Below are 21,087 nucleotides of genomic sequence, written 5' to 3' on the forward strand. Positions count from 1 at the left end.
TCTTACCCCTAGGATAAAATAGCGTTCAGTTGACCAATCAAGACAAAGGGAGCAAAAATTTCTCTATCCTGATTGGTCAATTTGACGCTACTCCATTCCACGAGTAGAATTCCTGAACGCATTCTTATCGAAAAATTTCGTTGGGACATATCGCGCCCACGTGACATATTGCGCAGCACGTGGGAGACACCGCTCGCGATCGCTCTCAATCGATTGTCGCAGTTTCGCATGCGCCAGCTGACTGTGTCGTTCTGTTTTGATCGTCGGGTTCGGAGAAACAATCGCATCGCTATTGCGTCATGTGAGTAAATCACGAGAATTTTTTCAACGCGTTTTTTTCGCCTGTTCTTCACGAACGACCGCTTTCGATCTCTTCCTTGAACCTTCAAAATTTCATCGTGAAACATTTCCACGTAAACTAAATTCGGCGCATACATTATAGGAACGTTTATATACGTTGTTCTAACGATAAACATTTATTTCATCAACAGAATTGTCAAATAATCGCACAAGGATATTAAAGGAGCAAGATGTTGTTGGCAGCGAGAATCTGTCGAGCTGGTGTCTCACCAGGCTTGACGTCCTTCGTCAGGAATCCGGTCGCATCGACGACACCGCAGTTCTCCAAGGGTCAAATTGCGAGATTATTCGTTAGCGATGGACGTAGCTCTTACACGAGGACCGCGAGGAAGAGAGCAACCGCAACGGAGCAAGCGATGGCACCAGCTGGCGAAACCGGTAAGCCCAATAATTTCATCTTCAATATATTTATGTGTATATTTATGAGACTTGTACAAAATAATCTCTTAGCTAACTTACTAATGATAAGATCTTCCAAGTAAACAGTGTTAAAACAAATATGTTTCTTGTGTTGTGATTATATAGTTTGTTGACAGTATTTTTTTGTCCACAGCATTTAATATTGGAAAAGGAGCAGTTGCTGGAGGAGCGGTGATAGGATTAGGTGCTCTTTGTTATTATGGATTGGGTCTTTCTTCACAAACAGGTGCCATAGATCACGCAAGGTATGCAACTTGTTATATTAAAAGATATATTCTAATTCTGGCATTTCAATGTTTAGTAAAAATATAAAAGACTTATTATTGAATTTGGAGTTTTCATCTGCTATAGATTCTAGGTTGCCTTTCGATACAATTATATAATATATATTGTCTCTATATTATATAATTTTAAAGTTTAAAATCTAATTTTTTAAAGTTTAAAACTTAATATCAATATGAGAACAATGTGCATTTTATTTCGTATCAAAAATTTTTAATTCAATTCAAATAAAATTAGCACTAATGACGTGAATAAAGCTTTGAATTATTTTCTTTCACATAGCTTATGGCCCCAACACGTGAGGGACAGAGTGAAGTCTACTTACATGTACTTTGGCACGTCCATCGCGGCCAGCGCAGCATCCGCGGCTATGTGTCTACGTTCTCCCGCCGTGATGAATATAGTGATGCGTCAGGGATGGATTGCTTTGGGCTTAACATTGGCCGCAATGATCGGCAGCGGCATGGTTGCGCAAGGACTTCCGTATAAGGAAGGATTCGGTGCCAAGCAGATGGCTTGGTTGGTGCACACTGGCATCGTGGGCGCTGTTTTGGCACCCTTATCACTTCTAGGTGGACCGTTGGTCCTCCGGGCGGCTTGGTACACCGCCGGTGTCGTCGGTGGCTTGTCAGCGGTTGCAGTTTGCGCGCCTAGTGATAAGTTTCTAGCTATGGGCGGTCCGCTCGCTATCGGTTTAGGTGTGGTGTTTGTCAGCTCGCTGGGTTCCATGTTCCTTCCACCTACGACTGTCCTCGGCTCGGGATTGCACTCCATAGCGCTTTATGGCGGTCTCCTGCTGTTTTCTGGATTCCTACTCTATGATACTCAAAGGATTATCAAGCAGGCGGAAACATACCCGATGTACAACGCTCACGGCAGACCGTATGATCCTATTAATAAGTAAGTAATTGAGGAGCATGAAATATATAAAGGATTCTCTTCAAGATTATGGTGTTGGCAAACGTTAATTTCTTCTCTAAAAATATTAATATTAATAGAAGTGTGATTTTAAATACTTTTTTGAAGTTAGAATATTGGATAATTTTTTTTTCTAATGATATAATATTTTCTACATAAAACATGATTTATGAAATATCAATATCTTTATCACATAAAATAATTTATATAGATATTTTTTGTAAGAATCATTTTATTATATAAGATTAATATTATTTTTATTTTTACAGCGCAATCTCGATTTATTTGGACACCATTAACATCTTTGTACGAATCTTATCCATATTGGCCGGCGGTGGTAATAGACGTAAATAGAGGAACACAACACTAATGAGTGATATTATAAAAATAACCTATAAATTATAATAGAATATTTCAATTTAATTATAACATTTGCTTTAATAAACTGATAATAATTATAAATTGTACAGTTTTAAATTAAGATAAATAAATTTAAATATTTCAGTATTTAAATATTTCAGTTATATATATTTATATATAACTTATAGTATGTATAAGTCTTGTTTTTTAAGAGAGAAAAAAATTATTACACAATATATTGTAATAATATAACGATTGTTGCATATGACTTATCAAAATATATATACGTTATTTACAAACGTTATATAATGCTAGGATTATACCTATACATCTGATGATGAAATATATAAATATTTCTAATCAATTCTCACTGCTGTAAATCACTTTTCATTCAGATATTTGACGACTATTTGAGTTTTTGCAGCCTCTTAGCGCTAAAAGTATCTAGCTGCGTTATACCTATTTAATATAAAGATAAATCGATATATAAATTTTATTTAAAATTTGCATTATCTATATATAAGTGCGAATTGAATTTCCTAGTACTTTATTATTAATTCACTCACGGCGGGGAGAAAAGGAGGAGGAGGCGAAATTATAGGACGTGCGCGACAATATGTCAGTCTTCTCTCGGTTCCCCCATCTCAAATCAAAATCGACCATCGAACCGATAATTGACGAGTGCCTCTCCCTCTCTTTCTCGATGAGATCGCGTCACGAAACGAGGAGGACAAAGCGAGTCAGCAACCCCTACGGCAAAGAGGGGTTTGCGCCTGCGTTCGTCTCTTCGTCACCAAGGGTGAAGTCGACGAGGGGGCGTGCGAGAGGGATACCAAGACGAGAACGTTCGTCGAAACGAGAGAGTGATATTCATCGGACAGAGAGAGAAAGAGAGAGGGACATTGAACGCCGACACCGTGGCCTCGCAGTCTCCTCTGGTTCGCGCCGCGCATGAAAACGCATCGCTGCGCTTCCTTTTGCATTTCTACGAGTGAGTCACAGCGTAGCGTCCGGCTCTCGCTCATCGTGTACACATATCCAAGTGCTGTACACTTGGTGCAACGTTTCCGTCAGTTTTCGTCACGGCGGATGCGAGACTCCTGAGACAGCGCGTCAAAGACGTCGAAGGACAGCGAGGAGAGTCTCTTGCGTCCTGCCGATTCGAAAGCGTAAGTGACACAAGTTTTTACAAGTACACGAGCAATATACATTAAGAAGACAATGGAGGTGCGCGATTGCACGGGATGCGTTGTATCGCTATTTTTTGAAAAATTGACGTAGGCTGAAAATCATGTGAATCAGTCCCGCTTGCGTCAATCTTCTTTTCTTGCTTAGATAAATTTATTTTTATAATTATCCGATCGATCAGAGAATACTAATTGATATCGACGTATTTAAAATTATATGTGAGAGATGCACTAATTTTTCCAAAGTTTTAAAATACAGTCTCCTCTCTTTTCGTTATCATCTGATAATTATTGATACTACTAGAATGATATATTTATATATACCAATAATAATTAATGACATATTTTGCAATATTATTCGAATACTAGAAAAAAAGTCCTACGCCCTAAAAAGAATTACGCTAAATAATACTAATTAGCGATTTTCATATTTAATATTCTAATATTAAAATGCATTAATCGTGGACCAGTTGGGGTCCAATTCTTTTTAATAATAAATTAATGAATTATTAAAAAATGACCTTTATTTCTTTTACAGAATACTTTAAAAATTGCAAATATAAACGTACTATTATTAAAGAATTCAGCATATTTTAATCCGATAAATATTCTAAGCTCTTCAAATTCTCAAGTTTTTTTGGAGAGTGATGTGATTATTATACATATATCGATTCATTTTTTGTTCAAGTCGCAAATTTATAACAAATGTATCGATACAATTTTACTTCTATAGCTACGAAGAGTATAATGAGAATGATTATTTATTATACAAGTTTAATTGATGTATAAATCAATGAGAGTTATATAAATTCGAATGAAATAATTTTGAAATTGTTGCGAATCGAGAGAAACAATGTATTGATTTTTCTATAATTATTCTAATTTAAAAATTTAAGAATGAAATTCACACGATATCCAGTAAGTGATATTCATCTAATAATTGTGAAATCATATTTTTATGAAATAATAACTATTAAATTTCTTATTAAAGTATATTAGGCGCGGATTGTATCGTTTTAATTATTTCCAGCTTTAAACAAATTACTCCATTCGATTCTATATGATTTATAAACTTTCTCAAATTTTTCCTCGATCGTTTCCTCCAAATTTGCCTGCGATCAACTGGTTCTCGGTGCTATAACAACAGTTGACCGAAAATAACTGTACATCTCTTCGCTCGTGTGCGCATCACAACATCTTGTACGATCGCTTCGCGATCAGGGGCCACGAAGATCTCGAAGCGTTAAATGCAGTGATGTATGCAGTAAAATGCATCTCGTTAACGGCCAACGGCAATGTGCGTGTATAAAAATGCGACAGACATCGAGATGGAGAGAGCGGCGCCAAACGACGCGACGAGACTCGGCGAGACGATCGATCGACGCGTGACTCTGCGTGATTACGCCAGTAACGCACTTGCGGTCATCAATTCACACTGAGAAGACAGTCTTTAAAGAAATGAAAAATTCCAAATACGAATAGCGAAATCTGTAATTTTAGATTGAGAGATATTTTTCTAAAATGTACTTGTAATATTTTTCTAAAATATACTAGGTCTCTCTTTAAAATCTAAACATTTTCATGGAATTAATGTAAAATTTGTAGATAAATTAAAAATGAGAATTAAAAATCTCTTTTCAACGTAGATTTTAGAATAAGACAAATTCTGGAATTTATAAATTTTTGTACGTAACAAATTAAATTTTAAATATAAAATTATATAAATTTTTGGAATGTACGAATTAAATTTTAGAAATGTAGAATGTACTCTGAATTTTCTATCGAAAAATATTTTACAACGAATCTTTTGAAAAACCCGAGATTGATTTCTCAAGGCCAGTTAATTGCTATGTTGCTGGAATTAATGCGGATATAATTATTCACGCCTACTATATAAAATGAAAATTGCGAAACTCTTGGCAAGTCGCCAAAGTACCATTTCTCAATGATTTCGTTTTTATATACGTTGGACACGCGGAAGAATGATGCATATCGCGAAAGAAGACTCGAGGGGTTGGAAAACAAGATGAGGGTGGTTAAGGGGTTGCCTCAAGCTACTCGAGGGGTTGACGCGCACGTGCGAGACGGAGATGACACTACGCAGACGACAGTGCCGGTTCCAGGGGGTAACAAAAAACCAATTGCGTCATTCGCAGTACAAGTAGTATTTTTATCATAATTATTATGTCTCTCATTTTTCTTTAGATTAGTAAAAAAAATTTAAATAGTATACTTTTTGATAAAAATCTATTATAGATCATTCTGTAAAGAATTTTTTATTTATAAAAATTTTATAATTTCTCTTAAATCATTACAGCAATCGAAGTTGTTCCGTGCAAAAATTTTTTAACTTGATTTTTCATATTTATGATGCATATTTAGACAAAAAAAAATATGTAATATACGAAAAGATGGCTGTAGGTAAAAAAATTACACAGAAAGAACATCCATCATTAATAAATTCAACGATAGTGAATTGTGAGGGCGTAGGGGATGCGAATCCTTGGGGTGCTCGGGTATGTAAAATCGTCCCTGGCATCGCGGGAGCGGGGGTGGCGGACATGTAGAGGGCTGTACATATGCATAGAGAGAGAGAGAGGGAGGGGGGGCGAGGGCGGAGAGGGTGAAACGAGGGTGTCGGTCGCAAGTCGATAAACCGCGGGGCTGAACGCGAGCACCCTTGCGCACGGCTTCAACATGGCGGACGGTGAGTCCCATTCCCTTTTACCCTCGGTAGCCTCGCGAATGCCGGCCGGAGACGGAGAGAGCGTGGTGTGCGATCGATTCGCGACTCCGTCGCAACTCGTTCTCAATTGGCAGTTTCTCCAACGTTATCGTTTCGCGATCGGGAAGAAGATATCTCGCTCTTCCGCGCGCTCTCCTTCTCTTCTCTCCCTCTCTCTTTCTCGAGAGAGAGGAAATTAGTGTCGGTGGTGAACACAAGATTCCTCTTCTCCCGGAGACGGTGAATTAAGCTGGCCGTATTTCGTATTCTTTTTCAGACGACGAATCGATATGCGGCTCAGGGAATCCGTCTCGATCTCGGTGCCGTTGCATCCCGGAGGACTGAACAACAAGTAAGTATCTTGATGAGATGAGCACGAAAGGCGGTTAATTGACGGCCGGCCGATCACGTGCGGGGATAATGATCACCTAATCGAAACCCTGAAAAGAAAGACGGAATGTGCCGGTGCGTTTGCGAAAAGAAGCCCCTGCCTTCGTTTTCCATATTACGTAACGTGTTTTTGAGCGTGGGTGTTAATTTTAATCCTCATTGTGTGATTTTAATGGCCGATTTTTATCAATACATTTTATTTTTATCGCATTTGTGTTCTTTACAATTACACTTTGAATGCTTGATTAATTCAATCTTTTTTCAACTCTAGGAAAAGTATCTAGGATTAGGACGTATGTGTATTTTTCCTGAATGATAGCTTTCCTTTGACAATAAAAAAATGACACAAAAAGTAGGAAAAAGCGCATCGCTTTTAAAAATGATTTTTTTCATTTCCAGCAAATTATTAAGAAATTAAACAGTAATTAATACTTTTAACCAAAGCGAAAAAATGACCTATCGATCATCTCGGTGAGCTTTATTACGTTATTAATTTTAATTAGCATTTATTAATAATATCCCCATTTATAGTGAGCATGTATCTTCCTTTGCATCTATCCTCTCTTTAAGATTCTGCAATACACATATAAGAGATGCATAACGGTTGTGCCATATACAGACTGCATTAATCAATTACTATAATATTTACCCGACTGCGACAAAGTTGCCTGATCAGTTCCTAGTTATAAGTCGGCGCTAAATATAAACGTCTGATCCGAGGCGGCCTCGTAGGCGTGCTGCCGCCTATACCGCCTCGGCGAGCATCGGCAGACCCGAGTGTTATACCTAACGGCAACGGTAGTATCGATCCACCTGGACTCATTTCTCGGTCTCGCTTCGCAGCCAGCTCCGCAGGCCCGAGCCGATCGGCGCCGGCGAGATCGCCGGCGATCGCAACGAGAACGCGACCCGGGAGCCGGTCGACGAGTCGGCGGACTTCCGGCTGGCCGAGGACACCACCACGTGGTCCTCCCTGGCGATCGCGCGCGACAACGTCCAGCAAAGCAATCCGCAGTCCACCAACGTCAACAATAATCTCACCGAGCCGAAAATACAGAGGAACAGCTCCGTCGAGAGCCTCGCCGACTACGAGGGTGAGCATTGGGATCTACAAATATATATATATATATCAATTCGAAGTAAAAAGCAGGGGGAATTACCTCCGAATGTTTTTCTCGTGCTTCATACAAATATTTGCGGAATTATTTTTTTATCAGATATCGACTTGTATCTCGTGTGCGAGAGTTATTTTTATTTTGCTCTCGATAAGATATTTTTTATTATACCTTGTGTTAATATTTATATTTTCACGTCAATAATTTAAGCGTGAATTTCAATAATAGATGCATATCGTTTGTCGTATCTGATACATTTTCTTATGCAATTTAATCATATTAGAGAGATGTGAAAAATCTCTGAAATAAATTCAGAAAAAGAGAGTATAAAGAGGATCTAGAAAAACGAGAAAAAGTAATGTGTAAGTAAGAGATCTGTATTGTTAGGCACGATCGAAGAGCAATCCGCCAATGTAAACAACAATCCAATCGAGTCGAGGATACGAAGGAACAGCTCCGTCGAGAGCCTCACCGATTGCGAAGGTGAGCTCCTTCGTCCTGAATTATTCCATGCACGATTTAATCTTGAAGAGACACACGTACATATAATGTAGTTTCGCTTACAATATAATTAAATTATATTTAATTCGTAAAGTTACGTATAATGAGAGAAAAAAATTAATTAAAAAATTGATAAAATGTAAGGAAGTTTGAGTAAAAAGCGAAATGATAAAATAAACGTCACTGGAGAAATATCTGTGTAATAAATGGACGTACATCTCTGAATCATTAGATCCATTAATATAGATCTCTATGTCCGTTGAATCAACAATGGATTGGCCTACTTTTCAAGCTCTTGTTTTAAGTGCTACCCTATATTGATGTCCGCGATTTTATTGGAAAGCAATGGTGTTTGAAGGTTTCGTTGCAGAAGCGTAGCGAACTTCGATATTTTCCGTTGAATGCCGTTAATAACGCGCGCGTGCATCCTTGACATTAACCATCATCCGTAAAGAGCAGGGATTTTTAATTCAATCAAAGTTATTGGCAGTTATTGGGTTGATAATTAGCTTACGTGATAATTATTTTGCTGCAAAAAATTGAATTTATAATGACTATTGCATTGCTTTTATCAAGGATTTAAAATCTATGATTAATGCTAATTCCCAAAAAATTACTTTCGAGCAGAATATGAAATCAACCATGGAATCAATAATCTATAAAAATTTGTAGAATTAATATATGGAATTAATATTCTATGATATAAAGGATATATGCATAGAATAAATTTAAATAATTTTAATTTTAATTTAAAATTTAATTTTAAATCTAAATTGAAAATCTAATTTTAAAAAATCTAATTTAAAAAGAATTTGAATACAAATTATGTGTTCTAAAAAAAACAATAATTTACAAAATTTATTATTTATCTACTTAGAAAAATTTATATAAACCAAGAAAAAAATTTCTTATTCGTATTAATCTATAATAATATTCAAACAGCACTCATAGCTTCAGATAATAATCTGTCCCATAAAACCAAAGATCCATGAGCAAAGGACGACCTGCAAAGCCAAGAATCTATGCAGCCGAGTCTTTATGCAAGTAATCATGTATGAAATCGAAAATTTTATAAATCTTATTAATCAAAGATTTTATAAACACGCGATGATATCATGATCTGCCCAATGACAGTCAATAATACCTATCTACCAACAGATTATCCATGGGGCACCAAAAATTTTCCAAGTTGAAGAGCTGACAAAAATATTCAGAAGACATGCTCTTAATCAATCAATTAAACTAGACGAATTATTCATACAATACAAACACGATGAATTACATATGCGTGCCAAGTTATTGAGAATCTCGCGTGTGGGTCGCATCGCGAACGTTTTTTACGAGCACGCGAGTCAGCCTGATGATGACGATGAGTCATGAGTATCTAATGCGGCGACGTCCAATTATCCGGGCGATATTGAGATGAATCGCGACTGCGAAATGTTCCAGGACGTAACTCTCCGCACGAGAACTCGTCGCGCGAGCTGACGCCGTCCGAGTGGTCCGACTGGTCCGAGGAAGGGAATCTACCTGCGGGTTGCCGCGGCATCGTCAACCCCAACTATCCCGGCTTCCAGCATCTGGCGCCTTCCCTGCTGTCGGATACCGATCTGACCGAGGACGAGCACGACAGCTGCTCCGACTATCCGCCCCTCTACGGCGTCCATCACCCCGAGATAGTCCCGGAGAACGGCAACGAGTACAACAACAACGTCGACGACAGCATCAATCATCTCTGCGGCCAGCGCAACGACCGCAAGATCTTTTACGAGAAGCCCAAGTTTAATATACAGGTAATCGAGCGCTTGGAATAGATTACACTCGTGGTTCTCCCAAGTTTTAATGTCATAGAGAGGATCTATAGATTAAAAGTATTGTAGATTGGAAAGATTGTTGATATAAGCGATAATTATACATATTTTTGACGGTGTAAAATTTTATTTTATGACAAACTTTTTAATATTTTTAAAAATCCCCCCTTTTTTTGTTTTGCAAAATAATAAAATATTAAATTTTTGTCGATTAATATTGTTATTAATAGTTCAAATTATAATTAATATATTTGAAAATATTCCTTCTTCGAGTACTTTAAATAAATATTTTAAAATTCTGAGGAAAATGTATAATGAATGTGATTGATTGATCTCTACTCATCGAGTTAAGGATGTTTGATCCTGTTGCGTCTTGGACCGTCAGCAAAGAGATTGGACCAATTTGATTCGCGCGATTCTTGTCACGATCATTCTCGCTCCCGCGAACTCATTCTATGACTAAGTCACACTTGTCACTGACAAAACCGGACGAGAACAGCCGGCACAAGTTATCAACGCGTAAAAATAATCGGATATATACTCCTACGAGAGTATTCTCGCGTGACATCATCATCGCCGCTCTCGTCTCTCTCGTTCCAGACTGTGACCTCTCTGTATGAGTCGGTGGTGCCGCCTTCGGAAAAGTGCATCAACTACGTGAAGAGCGTGGAAGTCTCTAGGTCCGAAAAGAAGGCACAGTCGCCAGAGCCGGAGGAGGTCGTCGTGAACGGCGTCGTCGAGGCGGAGACCCACCTGACGCTCCTGGACGAACGGGAGGAAGGTCTGGCCGACCAGGTAAGCGAGCAGACGCCCGAACTGTCACGGGCGGTCCTCGAGAACAAGCGTGAGCGGGAGGTACCCGTCGAGGTCGAGCTGGTGGAGCTGACCACCAGTGTGAATGAGAGTCTGCAGTTTCCCGAGATCGAGGAAATCCTGGATTCCGGGAAGACCAGCGAGATCAGCGAGGTGAGCTCAAATTGGCGGTTTTCTTGACGACTTGTCAGTTTCAAAATGAGTCTTGTAACATGCAATTAAAAAAAAATTTACACAACAATAACAAGACTTCTGAAGAGAAATGATTTAATCTGTAATTTTGACTTTAAATAATATTTGATAATATCTGATTTGTTCCGATTTTAATTAATCTAGTTATTATAATAATAGCTAATTTTGTGCTCATCTAACAATCTTGTATGTATTCACAATCTGATACAAGTTGAATCTGTCCAAACTTCTGTTGATTCCTAAGTCATGCTAATTATATTGTTCATCTATACAATTAATACTTGATTACCATAAAATATCCATACAATATCTTGGCGCAAGATTCCTGTAACATTGGCGTACAATTAATTTGCATGACAATCACCATCCCGATTAATCCTACTTCCTGTCGCACCGGCGTGTTTCGCGCCCATCTAACTCTCGTGCACGGTCGATTAAATACGAAAACAATCTCGGTATGGACACGTAGACAGAGGACGTCGCGGTGGAGCACATCGACCTGATACGCGAGGCAAAGGAGTTGCCTCACTTAGACCGGTCCAAAATAGGCAATCGCCAGCCGGTGACGACGACGTCGGCGGGCGGCTCAGCCGACGACGACGAGTCGGAGAGCAACAGCGACTACTCCGAGGGCTTCGCCGAGGAACGACCGACCTACACGAAGCTGGAGGAGATCGATCTGCTGTCGAGCATCGGCCGTGACATCGGCGTCGACTTCGAGAAGTACGCCCCGGTGCCGGACGTGGTCGCGATGGAGTCGATCGAGAGCATACGCGGCGGTCAATCGCGAGCCACCTCGGTCATCAAGGATCGCATAGAGGATACCAACAAGATGCTGGACCGCGAGCTCCCGGAGGCGTCCAGCGCGGACGCCCGGAAGAAGGAGAAGATGGTCAAGAATCAGGCCAAGCGCCGTCAGCAGCAGCAACAGCAGCAACAGTCGCGAAATTCTAATTCTCAGAGGCGCCCTGATAAGCGTAGGGCCGACATTGACGGATCAGGTGATTACTTGACATTTGATTACGTGACATTTTATTATCTCTTTTATTATTTCAATTCCTATTTTTAATTTTATTTTTGCATTTTATTGCTCTCTCTCTCTCTCTCTCTATTTCTATTATTGTCTCTTCTTATTAATATTATTTTTTATTGCACGGACTAATGTTTTCTTTGCTATAACTATTAATGTTTAAATATTGAGCTTTGTTTCTGCAATTGATTATTTTACTTTTTTCTCCAGAATATTTATGAATCTATCAACGTGAATATATTTCTTTTGAATATTCCATATATATTTTTTTACATATGTATACTCTTTCTAATGCAATATACGAATGCAATATACTTTACGGCACATTTTACGGTAATTAACTGCAATGTTTTTCACTTAATTGGAAAAATAATTACTATTTGCACTATCGGTGCATCCGACGAATTACATGTAATCATTACGTACAGTTATGTGAGTGCTTTAAATAAATTGTTATCTTCGTAAGTACTTTTTTGCGATGCCACAAGTTTATGGTTTTCAATATTAACTATCTCAAAGTAAAAGTTTGCGCTACAATAAAATTGTCTAGAATTTTAATAAAATTTTCTCGTTAATTCACACACATCTTTTAAATTCCTAGTATCCATAAAATTGATATTAAATCACGATAAAAATCATAATGATAGACTTGGGGTATACGTATACTTTTTGATCGCATTTTTTCGGATGCATCGGTCGAACGAGATAAACCGTAAATTTTAGACCGACCACTCGAGATTACGTGATGCTCCGGCACTCTTTCGTTTCCGTTCGGCTGTTTCGGTCATGCCTTCCTCTCATGCCGCAAAAGGTTCTCACGTTTAGCGCTCGTGCACTGTTACAGGCGGCTTTGACGTTTACAACATCGAGACAGCAATGCCAAAGATCGATCTAGACGCGATCGAGTCGCATCTCAGAGCTGCTCGCGAGGAGGAACGTCGGGTGAGTAATTAACAATTTTCTTTGCAAACAATAATTATCGTTCACAAAGAATGTTAGAAATTAAATCTTAATCTCGTGTGATTTGATTCTCAATCGACTCTGTGTATATTTTTATCTATTAATTCATCTCTCCATACATAATTCCATGCGCGATTTTATCGGTTTCCAATACCTCCTTTCGCTTTCTTTTTCTTATACAGAAATAAGGCTTAAATTAATTCAAGTTCTCGGGTCAATGAAAGTCCTCAGTTCATTCACGCGTATTCTACTTAACGTATTTCGACATCCTATCCGCCCAAATTACCGCTGATTCTTGAATGTGTTTGGCAAACAGCGGATAAAGCGCCAATTTTGCATATCTAAAGTTTCGCGTCTGCGAAACTGAATGCACTTTGCGGGGGCATGCATAGTGGGCGGATGCGTATGTAGGTCTTTGATACGAGAACAGACATGTAACAAGATATACAAAGAAACATCTGGGGTTTTAAATATTCTAATGATTTTCTCTAAAATTGCCCTCCTAACGCAATCTACAAAATCTTATCTTCCTATTTACACGAAAATTTTTGTAATTTATTAAAAAGAAAAACTCACTAAAAATGTCAAGAAAAGTGATTAAAAATAAAAAAAGAGACCCTGATTATTAATATCGACAGGCGCAATGGTTTATATCGCGCGATTGATAAACCCTGACACGCGTTTGGTGATTTCAAGTGACGAAGTGCATGAGCGATGAAATATAAATAACTAATAATAAGTTTCAAACTTCGTATGCATCCAGATATTATATTATTTTCTCGATGCTTTGAATTGTGAAAATTACGTGCTTTCTCCAAACAGCACAGAATATTGCAGAAATATTATTATATTAAAATATTGAATTTATTATATTAAAATATTATTATATTATTATATTGAAATATTATTATATTAATATTGTTGTAACATTGCAGCAATATTACTGCAATGTTCTGTGCTGTATGGGACGTTATTTTTCTGTCACAACAAAATTAATAATATTCCTGCAAAATTTAAATTTTTAAATTAAAATTTCGATCGTTGTTGGTTTATATCGAGAGGATCGTGCACCGAATGTTGAATCACGCGTAGGTCAAAAGTAACGCATGATCGGTCAACCGAAACGCTTTACGCACGACCCCGAAGATGATTTAACGATCTTTTGTTGCAACGACGCGACGCAGCTTACATAGTGCATTAAATTTAAAGCGTCTCTGCGTGCAACAGATCACTCTCTAGACTTTCCAGTACGCAATACGACATAATACGATTGTGCAAATTGAATGTATAACTTTCTATTTTATATGTCTCTAATTATCTCTAGCGAAATACACAATTATCTACGCTGCTTCTGTGAGAAGGAAAATATGTATGAGAATAGACAGCAGATTGGAACGAGATAAAAATGTTTTCATAAAATGTTTAGAAATTGATTTACGCGCTACTTTCTCGCAGATCAATATTTAAATGAGATTCCTGCTTGATTATAGTGTATCATATCTTTAGTCCTTCATATTTTTATTTTTTTATTTTTATCTTTCAAAAGAAGAGTATTCAACTGGAGACCCACGTTTTGCTGTACAAAATAGCTCGTTGTTTTGGGTTTCCTAGCATAACTTTCCAAAAGAGTGCGCTTTTCGTATCGTGGCGTTAAGTTTGTCAAGTTATCAGATTGCAAAGTTATCGAGTTACCGGGTATACTAACTTTAATGCTATGAATGACAACGACATACAATGCAATACAACGTTACAAATCGAAATACGATGCAAAACCGAGGTAACGAGACGTATATCGTGTATCAACTTCCTTGCGTTTGGAAATTTTACTTCGGAATGAGATCCACCGAGCACGAGACGAGTACAAGAACGTATTTCACTATCAGATCATTCATTCCGAGAGCTATTGTGAACTATCCATCGGGATCCATGCGATTCTCCACCCGTTTTCCGCGAGTTGCACGAGCGCGAACTCGGAAACGCGGCCAACACACACGAGCCAACACATCCTTGTCCAACACTTTCACCGGGGGTCTGTGAGAAGCCTTCCTAGGTGCTAGGCTTCGGTAGACAGGGCCACCACCACCACCATCACCACCACTACTGCTACCATCGCCATCGCCATTGAACACCTCTTTTGCGGCCAGCAAACCTTAACGAAGGATTTCGCTCGACTCGCTTTGCAGTCTGGTGCCGTCTTCGTTTCGCGCGCGCGCAAGCAAGTCGTGTGTCTCGCGACTCTTCTTCGGGATCAGCTGCATCTCAGCAACCTTGATCTCGATCAAGTCCGATCAACGACTTGCTTTCTAGATCACGGATCGCGAGAAGCCGATTTCATGAAGTGCAAAGAGCAAAATTGTAAAAGAAAATTGAAGAAACACTCTAGAAAGTTTGACTCTGCGGACAAGGTTGCTTGAGAGGGAGACTTTTATTCGAATCCGAGTCTTGCGATAGAAGCGACAAGGTGGTGCGCGATCATGGGCAGCAGCAACAAGTCGCGCAAACACTACAAGAAGGACTCGAGATTCGTCACGGATCTTTACACGTTCACTTACGACAACGACCTCGATTTTGTAAGGGAAGCTTATCGTGAAGGATGAAGGGCGACAGTGTATTAATTCACGATTGGCAAATCCGATGTAACTTATTGTTAGACAGGAAAGGATACAAATGCACGAAGCCATTCTGTAGTTTGACATTTCGCCTGTTTTCCCGAATCTTATTTACCATAACACATTCTTCAAATAGTATAAGAGAAAACATCTAAGTTACATCGTTATTTCATCTCGATTAATATATAATCTCATTCTTTATTTTTTATTGAATTTATTTTTTGGCTAATAAAGAAAATAATAAAAAATAGTGCAAAGATAAATTACATTTTATTGAATAACACGATAATATTGACTCAAAGAGTGGAGATAACTTTGCTGATAATTTTTCGGAAAAATGTTATGATAGTCGAGAAAAGGCACACTTTATTTAATATATTCCAATAATGTTCCATCAGCAGTCGTGAAATAATTTACAAATAATTATTTACAAATTGTCTCAAGATTCAAAATAATTCAGAGTAATAATACTTTGCTATATAACTTTGAAATATTCTTCCATTCTTAATATTATGACTCATTCAACCATTATGTTTCATTGACAGCGTTACCACAGTTTTTCTTATACTTGTCATTGTACAGCAGCGAACGATTATTGCAGCATACTTAATTTCGACACTCTAAAAAACGGAAATGTCGCCACAATTCTAGCACAAGATATGTTAATTCGAGCTATTCTATGAGTCAGAAGTGCGGAAACGACGTTTAAAAATTCTAACGTTTTCAGTTATATTCAAACGAATATGATAGAAACTAAACAAGTGTGATGGGAAATATGTCAAAATTGCAAACGTAAGGAAACCTCGCTATTTTCTACAATGTCTTCTCATGCGCGTCTCGTTTGCACGTGACTGATGCACGTGCGATTGCATTATTACGTCTAGTGTCAGGCTTGGATGCGCCAGATTTAATAATTCGTCCGATTCCTACTTGCGTTCCGACAGGAAAGTCGACGAACTGTACGATTCGGTTCGGTTCCGGACCGACGCAGGCGTGAAAGTGGGTCACGGAAATCGTGGTGTTAATGAACAAACAGATTTTTAATATAGAAGCAAGTTCTCTTGCCACGATCGTAATTGCCTTGTTCTATTTGTCAAATAATCTGTAATTAAACTCGAGCACGAGGATGCTGGGCGTGTTTAATACACTTCTAGACACTGAGCTATGAAATATCTATAATCAAAATTATATCTTTGTATGAGCAGCAGATATATAATTTAAATTGAGTTATATATAATTAAGATATAATTTAGATTGTTCTCACAAATAATTCTATAACATCGACTAAATAATTCTTAATTAAAAATTATTTTTGATAGCGTTTTTCAATTTTGAAAAGATATTAAGAGATTTTTAAAAGATATTGCCTTTGACTATCATAACATGTATTTAATAATATGCATCTCGTTCTCGAATCTGTCGTCCTTCGCAAGAGCGTAACGTCAAATTATTGTCTCGTATATCGCGTATATTACATTATAAAAGCGAAAAGTGTTAATTTGTGTGGCATCAGGATAATGATAAAGGAACTGAGCCGAATAAACCTCCGGAATCGACTGTATCAGTTGAGCAATCGCAAGAAACGAAGGAGAGCGAAAGAGAAGATCTGATTGCACGATTCGACAGGGTCATACGTGGTGAATCTGATTGCAATCTGCAGGTGCGAATTGATTTATGAAAAGTTACAGAGAACAGCAACGATATGATAATCGATATAGAAATATCAAAGTTTATGATATTATTTATTTATGACATGTAAGATTAAACTGGATATCTTTTATTTCTGAATCTTTAGATGCTTTAGATATATGTTTAACTTTGGATTCGCGTCTTATCTAGATAATAAGATTATTCTTTGTGAGAATATCATGTATAGATCTCTTCTATATCTTTTCTTCAAGATCTCTTCTTCATCTTTTCTTTACTTCTTTATGCGCGTGTATTAATCGGCAATATATATTCATGTGAAATATTTAGATCTAGGATTATCAGTTCATGATCTCATCTTTATGTGCAAGATGTAGATAAAATATTATCTATTCTTTTTTATATTTACAGCGACGGAACGATCGCGAGGAAATCAGAAGGAGACTTGCAATGGGACCTGACGCCGAGGATTTACGCGCCGAACGTGGACGAAAGCCAAGTCTCCAATCGCGTCTTCAAAGTGGTTCGTATAGAATTGACTTTTATTTTCGTCTTATATAATAATAAATAATAATGAATACGCGAATTATAAATAATTAATTTTCAAGCGATAGTCTATCGCATGAATCATTAATAAATAATATACGCGGAAATAATATACGTTGCTTTTGTAATGTTCATTCTTGCTCACACATAGTTATGTACTTCATATTTTATTAAAATACTGATAATAATCTTGAAGAGAGTCAAAAATAATCGCTAAATTATCCAATTATTTTGCATCTTCCCATCCAATTAAAATACTAAACGATGAGTCATGATTGATTTCGCGCAGGAATGAACCTCCAGATCTGCTTCATGAACGAGACCTCGTCGGACACCGAGTCCCCGGGGTCGGAAAACGACACCTCTCCCGGATCCACACCCACGTCTCTCGGTTCGAAGCAACTCGGCGGGAAGCAACACGCACCGACGAGGCCGCAGGTGTTGAGTCTTCCGTCTCTGAGACTCGAGAGCGCCAACTCCACACCGCCAGTTGACGAGGCGGACTTTTTCGCACGTCAAGCTAGACTGCAGACCGAAGCGCGAATGGCCCTGGCACAAGCCAAGGAGATGGCACACATGCAAATGGAAGTGGAAAGGCAGAGGCTGAAGCAGAGTCCCATCACCGAGATGGTGCGATGCAGTTTGGAAAAAGTTAGTAAAGGGCTCTTGTTTGTTGTTAATTATTCTAGTCATCTAAAATAAATTGTTAATTATTAGTTAGTCATAAATACGCAAAATATGTAGAATCCATTTATCAAAAATTCAAAGAGAAAAAGAATTATATGAATATATATTCGAGACATTTAATCTTTCTTTAGGTCTGTTTACCTTTTAATCACAAATTTTGTCGTTTACATTTAATTAATTCTTGGATCTTGCATTTTCTCTCCAGGTCGGTGTTCAACTGGGAGAAGATAGACGTAGATTGTCCCGAGTTCTTCTCACGGAATTAAACGTCGCACAATTGCAAGTAGTGGCGAACGATTTACACGCGAGGATTGCCGCTTTGAACGAAGCGCTCGTTGAAGGACTTTTGAGGAGAGACGATTTGCACATGGAACAAGATTCGATGCTCGTTGACGTGGAAGATCTCACTCGATATTTGTGAGTGCTTTTAAAATATTTATGCAAGAATTTATTATATTCAATTATAAAAACGGTATAGATTGAGTTTACTAGTCTATTCGATTAATTTTTTTTCGACTTTTATCAACATTATTTACATATTTAGCAAAAAGTATTTGCAAAAATTAGTGAAAACTTTGATTTTCAAGCGCTTTTTAATTAAAAAAATTATCGAGATAATATTAAAACTATGACAAGTAAAAAACAAGATATTAAAATAATAAATTCGTTTGTGCAAAAAAAAAAACAATAGAGGTGCCAAGCAAGAATCATTGAAGAAGAAGCAGCAAAGCATGCAGCAGACGGCAAATCGAAATCATCAGCAGTCCTCTTCAACTCCAACGAAATTGTCTATGAAACCGAAATTGACGCACTTGAATCGCGGTCTGGTTGCCCTTGTAAGAAAATAATCTTTCGCTACGAGACTACGCAGTCTCGTCGGAAATTAAACTCCGAACGGAGCGAAACACCACGAACAACTTTAGAAAAAAAGAAAAGCGAAGAAAAGAGAGAAAAGAAGAAAAATCTTCCTTGAAAAAGAAGGCAAGAGAACCTTTTTCAGAAGAGAAGATGAAAGAAAGAATAAGAACTGAAACTTTCTTCGCGAAAGATGAGAACAAAATGATCTCCATTGAAAGAGCAAACGGAAACTCTTTCGAGAAAAAAAATGGAAAAGATTTTTTTCCAAGAGATGGATAATAAAAGAAAACTCTTCTTTGAAGAATAGCTTCTCAACACTAGAAGAATAATTGCGTTAGAGATCGTGGTGTATAATTGCTCGAGAACTCTAAAAGACATTGTAACGATCAACTTTGATAACAGTGGAATCGTTCTTATGATAAAAGGAAAGCGGCACATATCTCTTTCCTCTGAATTACCAAGAATTTTTACAGCTTCGTCATTAATTACGTGGAAGTAGAGATTTACATATGTGCGTATCGCGCGTAAGCGAACAGAGCAACGATCCTTCGTTTGTATCCAAGAGATTCTCCATCTCTATCTCCTGCTCGTCTATATTCGCTCGGCCCCTAAGCTCACATTATGTCCCGCGACATGCATGTATCTACGAATGTATCGATTATTCGCCTTTATGAATAATAGCGTATCATTAGCGAAAGCGGATCCCTTCTCTCTGTTGTACATATAACGAAAATTTATATCATATTATTGCAGTATCGAGATTCCATATAGTGTTTAAAGAGCGCTTCGTTCCGGTCGTCCATTATAAGTCGTTCACGCGTGCGTTGATGTGATGTTAATATTTTGTAAAATCGTATCAATTTAATATTACATATGGAAATAACAATTTTGAATCCATTCCTAGATTCCGATAATTCCACAATTATTCGGATGTGTATATTCTCCGCTTCAGTAGATCTCTAGATCCGCCAATAGAAACCGTCACAGGTATTGATTTTATAAATTCTTCGCGTATAAATTCGTCGTTCTCCACCTGAATCGGATAAACGAGATATTGGGGAGACGATAAACTAGTTTTTATCTATCGCGAGCGACGAAGAAAGTCGATGTACTTTCTTGAATAACGCAATGCTTGTAAAGAAAAGTGGAAAGTAGATAGGTAAAGGTCCGTCTCCGGTGGAGACGACAAGTGCAATGACCGTGAAGAATGAAAAACGCGTTACATATCCAAATAAATGATCTAGTATGCAAAAAAAAGATTAGTTAATATCTAGAGCAATTATGAAAATGTAATCGAACATAGAAATATTTGATCGAACGCGCCGTTCACGGAGAGTTTACGCTATTATACGAAGACGGAGCTTTTTCGAATTCGCTATCAAAATTATTCATTCTCATGTAAATTATTCGGTTCTTGTATCATGTATTATGTTTGCATGTCGGTCTCAGACGATCTCATTCACATACGCAGGATTTTTCAAATGAATGTAGTCGAAATAAATTTCAACGAATCTAAAAACTACAATTAACTTCGTTTCTTAAATCCCCGATTCTCATCCTTTTAATGCGTCGCGATTTATTTATAATACAAATTAGGTATATTTTAAGTAAGAACAAATGCTCATGTAAGTAAAAATTGCAGTACTTGATATAATTTCAATTTTTTAATTTCTCTA

At 37.7% G+C, this 21,087-nt stretch overlaps 3 protein-coding genes across 11 annotated transcripts in view; 2 read left to right on the plus strand and 1 right to left on the minus strand.

The window, feature by feature from the left end:
* The first annotated feature begins 143 nt into the window (after window positions 1–143).
* Window positions 144–2,493, plus strand: LOC145968527 (growth hormone-inducible transmembrane protein). Of its 2 annotated transcripts, none has more exons than XM_083094069.1 (5): window positions 144–301; window positions 492–738; window positions 914–1,025; window positions 1,345–1,962; window positions 2,250–2,493. In XM_083094069.1, the coding sequence occupies exons 2-5, from the start codon at window positions 531–533 to the stop codon at window positions 2,332–2,334; spliced, it is 1,023 nt and encodes a 340-aa protein (XP_082950195.1). In that variant the 5' UTR covers window positions 144–301; window positions 492–530; the 3' UTR covers window positions 2,335–2,493. The 2 variants fall into 2 exon arrangements, with proteins under 2 accessions (XP_082950195.1, XP_082950196.1); XM_083094070.1 differs by lacking the exon at window positions 144–301 and adding an exon at window positions 308–413.
* Window positions 1,741–21,087, minus strand: part of Rock2 (Rho-associated, coiled-coil containing protein kinase 2) — a 30,251-nt gene continuing 10,904 nt past the window's right edge. Inside the window, exons 14-15 of one of the 4 annotated variants that reach the window (XR_014437772.1) lie at window positions 10,409–11,086; window positions 1,741–6,692 (exon numbers count right to left, since the gene is read on the minus strand). The gene's annotated coding sequence lies outside the window, so the exon portion shown is untranslated. Of the gene's footprint in view, window positions 6,693–7,291; window positions 11,087–21,087 lie in introns of those variants that run through there. The other 3 variants (XR_014437771.1, XR_014437770.1, XR_014437773.1) reach the window with 3 other exon arrangements.
* Window positions 3,166–20,936, plus strand: Schip1 (Schwannomin interacting protein 1). Of its 5 annotated transcripts, none has more exons than XM_083094053.1 (12): window positions 3,172–3,509; window positions 6,530–6,604; window positions 7,486–7,736; window positions 8,145–8,240; window positions 9,708–10,051; window positions 10,670–10,864; window positions 11,544–12,075; window positions 12,949–13,046; window positions 17,732–17,843; window positions 18,156–18,517; window positions 18,759–18,970; window positions 19,245–20,936. In XM_083094053.1, the coding sequence occupies exons 2-12, from the start codon at window positions 6,543–6,545 to the stop codon at window positions 19,399–19,401; spliced, it is 2,421 nt and encodes an 806-aa protein (XP_082950179.1). In that variant the 5' UTR covers window positions 3,172–3,509; window positions 6,530–6,542; the 3' UTR covers window positions 19,402–20,936. The 5 variants fall into 5 exon arrangements, with proteins under 5 accessions (XP_082950178.1, XP_082950179.1, XP_082950177.1 ...); XM_083094049.1 differs by having other exon boundaries at window positions 3,174–3,509; window positions 10,670–11,035; XM_083094050.1 differs by lacking the exon at window positions 3,172–3,509 and adding an exon at window positions 6,164–6,234 and having other exon boundaries at window positions 10,670–11,035.

This window comes from Camponotus vicinus, unplaced genomic scaffold (genome assembly GCF_025532165.1).
Source record: "Camponotus vicinus isolate PSW18456_S1 unplaced genomic scaffold, iyCamVici1.0 SCAF_3, whole genome shotgun sequence".
Classification (NCBI taxonomy): Eukaryota; Metazoa; Arthropoda; class Insecta; order Hymenoptera; family Formicidae; genus Camponotus; species Camponotus vicinus.

Bases quoted from the DNA above. Each gene is read 5' to 3' on its own strand.
- LOC145968527 (XM_083094069.1), top strand. From the start codon at position 531: ATGTTGTTGGCAGCGAGAATCTGTCGAGCTGGTGTCTCACCAGGCTTG. The intron at 739-913 runs GTAAGCCCAATA...TTTTGTCCACAG, and splicing joins GGCACCAGCTGGCGAAACCG to CATTTAATATTGGAAAAGGA. The intron at 1,026-1,344 runs GTATGCAACTTG...TCTTTCACATAG, and splicing joins GGTGCCATAGATCACGCAAG to CTTATGGCCCCAACACGTGA.
- Schip1 (XM_083094049.1), top strand. From the start codon at position 6,543: ATGCGGCTCAGGGAATCCGTCTCGATCTCGGTGCCGTTGCATCCCGGA. The intron at 8,241-9,707 runs GTGAGCTCCTTC...GAAATGTTCCAG, and splicing joins GAGCCTCACCGATTGCGAAG to GACGTAACTCTCCGCACGAG. The intron at 12,076-12,948 runs GTGATTACTTGA...GCACTGTTACAG, and splicing joins GGCCGACATTGACGGATCAG to GCGGCTTTGACGTTTACAAC.